Here is a 4,655-nt window from a genome sequence, read left to right as displayed (position 1 = left end):
ATTTTCTCGTGTTTTATCGGAGCCATATTAAACACCAAATATTAGGCTTTATATTATCACACAAATTAAATTACAAATAATAGCCTAAATCATATTACATATACGCTGTTAATTGCACATTCTTAGGAAGGTTATTACACATTCTTACAAAAATAGTTACACATTCTACACTAAAATACATATTCATACACTAAAAGTTAATTACAAATGATTACATTATTTACAAAAAGTTAAGTACAAGTTGTTACATTATTACAAAAATTTCAGTACAAGTTATTACAAAGTTAGATAAACAATCGTACGAAGTAAAATACACATTCTTACTAAGTTAAGTCCACACTCTTACGAAGTTAAATTCACATTCATATTCTAAAAGTCAAATACACAAATACAAATATTTTTCAGCCATTATTCAAAGTTCATGAAAAAGAATAGCCACTTTAACTCTTTACTAGCAAGAAATTGCATTTCGTTGGTGATGCCTTCATTGTTTTGTTCTTTCGTCTTCACATTGCGTTTTGCATTATCAAAACTGATTTCTCAAGTGATAGTTTTTCAGTCAGTCAGGGTTTTATATATACTTGCATACATTATTTTTCATAGATGTATTGCATTTTCATATATACATTGTATACTTTGCAACAGATTGTAAAGATGAAGAGTGTATTATTTTTGAACCATTCTGTTCCCTGATGTTCTATCTTTTAATCCCCTAAATATAAATAAAAATTTGGAGTTTCTAGCATTTGTAAAACTTTTAGTATCATGTATTAAAATTTTTTAAAATGTCACCTTAAACTAGTCCTCAATTACTTTTTTTTTTTCAATTTTATGACTAAAAAAGAGAAACTTAATTAATTTAAAATAAAATTTAATTGCAATTAATGTTCCTTAATAAAAATTTAAACAACTTTATTACAAGGGGGTCTGCTTCCTGATTAAACCAATGAGCAAAATTACTGTGGACTCCATAATATGCCTAAATAGGTCCACTGAAATTCTTCAAGAAAGTGTTTGCTGGGCATACTGGAGTCTTGTTAGAGAATTGAAGTAATATCATAACAATATATTTTTTTTTTCAGCAATTAATTATTTTTTTTTAAGAAATGCGTCTTTTCACAGTTCCGATTTTTTGTGAGTTCATTGTTTGAAATAATTATACGTGCGCAATTAATCTTTTATAGTTGTTTTTTTTTTAAGTTACTTTATATAATAACAATATATGATAACAACATTATCAGCTTTAACTTTGTAAATGGAAACATTGTTGGGAAAACTTAAAAGGTTTACAATTTTTTAACAGTGTGGTCAACAAATATCCATAAATTTCTTTTCTTTTACTAATATTTAATAGTAAACATGGTTCTACCTAACAGCCGTAAGGAAGTAATAATATGACAAGAACTCATTTTAAAAACAAAAAAATGTCTTTAAAACGAAAACAGCAAAAACAACAAAACAATAATAAAAATAAAAGTCTGTGCTCTAATGATCCTTAAAAAGAAACCTACAATTCAAATATCCACATCCTAATAACAAAATCAAAAAATCGTAACAACAAATCAGAGTTTTCACAAATATTTGCATACCTCCTCTTAATCGAAGAACAAGATGAAGGGTATCTTCCATTTGAATATTGTAGTCGCTTAATGGTCTATAATCTGTTAACAGGTTACCAGCAAAAATTAATCGCTGCTCGTCTGGTGGTATACCTTCCTTGTCTTGAATTTTAGCTTTTACATTGTCAATTGTATCAGCAGGTTCAACCTCCAACGTGATGGTTTTACCAGTGAGGGTTTTCACATATATTAATATACCTCCTCTAAATCGAAGAACAAGATGAAGGGTACTTGCCATTTGAACATTGTAGTCGCTTAATGTTTTACCATCTTCCAACTGCTTACCAGCAAAAGTTAATCGCTGCTGGTCTGGTGGTATACCTTCCTTGTCTTGAATTTTAGCTTTTACATTGTCAATTGTATCAGCAGGTTCAACCTCCAACGTGATGGTTCCACCAGTGAGGGTTTTCACATATATTAATATACCTCCTCTAAATTGAAGAACAAGATGAAGGGTATCTTCCTTTTGAACATTGTAGTCGCTTAATGTTCTACCATCTTCCAACTGCTCACCAGCAAAAATTAATCGCTGCTGGTCTGTTGGTATTTTTTCCTTGTCTTGAATTTTAGCTTTTACATTGTCAATTGGATCAGCAGGTTCAACCTGTAACGTGATGGTTCTACCAGTGCGGGTTTTCACAAATATTTGCATGCCTTCATTTATTGGAATGGTATTACCCGACTGCTTGCGAGGTCTTGGTACAATCATATGTGATGGTATAGCTAAACAAATATCATGTATTTAAAATAAAAATACAAAACTTTTTAAAACACATATTTGAATTCATCCTTTAGGATTAAACGTTATAAAAAAAAAATTTTTTTTTAAGTACTTGTGTACCAATCAATTTTCACTATGATTACCACTCAAATTACACACTATGATTTACCCTGAATATTAGGGGTAGAGCAGTGCATATTGGAACACTTAAGAAACTGGAGTCTTGTTAGAGAATTGAAGTAATATCATAACAATATATATTTTTTTTCAGCAATTAAATATTTTTTGTAAAGAAATGTGTCTTTTCACAGTTCCGATTTTTTGTGAGTTCATTGTTTGAAATAATTATACGTGCGCAATTAATCTTTTATAGTTGTTTTTTTTTTAAGTTACTTTATATAATAACAATATATGATAACAACATTATCAGCTTTAACTTTGTAAATGGAAACATTGTTGGGAAAACTTAAAAGGTTTACAATTTTTTAACAGTGTGGTCAACAAATATCCATAAATTTCTTTTCTTTTACTAATATTTAATAGTAAACATGGTTCTACCTAACAGCCGTAAGGAAGTAATAATATGACAAGAACTCATTTTAAAAACAAAAAAATGTCTTTAAAACGAAAACAGCAAAAACAACAAAACAATAATAAAAATAAAAGTCTGTGCTCTAATGATCCTTAAAAAGAAACCTACAATTCAAATATCCACATCCTAATAACAAAATCAAAAAATCGTAACAACAAATCAGAGTTTTCAAAAATATTTCCATACCTCTTAATCGAAGAACAAGATGAAGGGTACTTGCCATTTGAACATTGTAGTCGCTTAATGTTTTACCATCTTCCAACTGCTTACCAGCAAAAATTAATCGCTGCTGGTCTGGTGGTATACCTTCCTTGTCTTGAATTTTAGCTTTTACATTGTCAATTGTATCAGCAGGTTCAACCTCCAACGTGATGGTTCCACCAGTGAGGGTTTTCACATATATTAATATACCTCCTCTAAATTGAAGAACAAGATGAAGGGTATCTTCCATTTGAACATTGTAGTCGCTTAATGTTTTACCATCTTCCAACTGCTCACCAGCAAAAGTTAATCGCTGCTGGTCTGGTGGTATACCTTCCTTGTCTTGAATTTTAGCTTTTACATTGTCAATTGTATCAGCAGGTTCAACCTCCAACGTGATGGTTCCACCAGTGAGGGTTTTCACATATATTAATATACCTCCTCTAAATTGAAGAACAAGATGAAGGGTATCTTCCTTTTGAACATTGTAGTCGCCTAATGTTTTACCATCTTCCAACTGCTCACCAGCAAAAATTAATCGCTGCTGGTCTGTTGGTATTTTTTCCTTGTCTTGAATTTTAGCTTTTACATTGTCAATTGGATCACCAGGTTCAACCTGTAACGTGATGGTTCTACCAGTGCGGGTTTTCACAAATATTTGCATGCCTTCATTTATTGGAATGGTATTACCCGACTGCTTGCGAGGTCTTGGTACAATCATATGTGATGGTATAGCTAAACAAATATCATGTATTTAAAATAAAAATACAAAACTTTTTAAAACACATATTTGAATTTATCTTTTAGGATTGAACGTTATTAAAAAAAAAATTTTTTTTAAGTACTTGTGTACCACTCAATTTTCACTATGATTACCACTCAAATTACACACTATGATTTACCCTGAATATTAGGGGTAGAGCGGTGCATATTGGAACACTTAAGAAACTGGAGTCTTGTTAGAGCAAAGTATAGTTTTCACAGTAAACTTTTTTCTAATTATATATATCAAACAAAATATAACAAAAATATAAAGATCGGCAATTTGTATGAAGCGCGTGGAAGATGTCATAATACCAATGTTTATAATTATTTTCCCTGTCACTTGCAGCACTTGACGGGGTTTAAATCCGCCCCAGATTTTTCCTCTGCTGTAACTGTGATATGTAATGAATGAAACAAATATTTTGTATTAATTGGCCCAAATTTAGCTAAAAGTATTCCTTTTATGATTAACAAAATAGTTCCCAATGATTTTCCGACATCGTCAACCTTAACATATTATGAACTTTCCTTTGTGGAATTCGAAAAATCTTTCAAAATGCTTAAAATAAATAAATTCATTGGTCGCAATGGAATTAATAGTAATGTTGTCAATAATATGGAATTAGAGGGAATGTTATAATGATATTTAAAAGTTATTTAAACATCTTTTTTTAATTTGCATCAATGATCTCTCTAAAGCGTTAAATTTAATGACTGTCATGTTTGCTGAGGACGCTAACCTCTTTTTATCGCATAA

The 4,655-nt window shown here is 30.4% G+C and overlaps 1 protein-coding gene across 3 annotated transcripts in view; it reads right to left on the bottom strand.

Moving 5' to 3' along the window:
• The window catches only part of LOC136081927 (uncharacterized), a 74,545-nt gene extending 70,632 nt beyond the window's left edge, over nucleotides 1-3,913 (bottom strand). Inside the window, exons 1-4 of one of the 3 annotated variants that reach the window (XM_065800356.1) lie at nucleotides 3,119-3,897; nucleotides 1,590-2,342; nucleotides 793-835; nucleotides 167-712 (exon numbers count right to left, since the gene is read on the bottom strand). In XM_065800356.1, coding sequence (XP_065656428.1) covers nucleotides 810-835; nucleotides 1,590-2,342; nucleotides 3,119-3,854 — 1,515 coding nt within the window. In that variant the 5' untranslated portion in view covers nucleotides 3,855-3,897 and the 3' untranslated portion in view covers nucleotides 167-712; nucleotides 793-809. Of the gene's footprint in view, nucleotides 1-166; nucleotides 713-792; nucleotides 836-1,559; nucleotides 2,343-3,118 lie in introns of those variants that run through there. The other 2 variants (XM_065800357.1, XM_065800358.1) reach the window with 2 other exon arrangements.
• Between the last annotated feature and the right edge of the window lie 742 nt (nucleotides 3,914-4,655).

Source organism: Hydra vulgaris, chromosome 06, assembly GCF_038396675.1.
Source record: "Hydra vulgaris chromosome 06, alternate assembly HydraT2T_AEP".
In the NCBI taxonomy this organism is placed as follows: domain Eukaryota; kingdom Metazoa; phylum Cnidaria; class Hydrozoa; order Anthoathecata; family Hydridae; genus Hydra; species Hydra vulgaris.
This window is presented reverse-complemented; position numbering and strand designations above follow the sequence as displayed.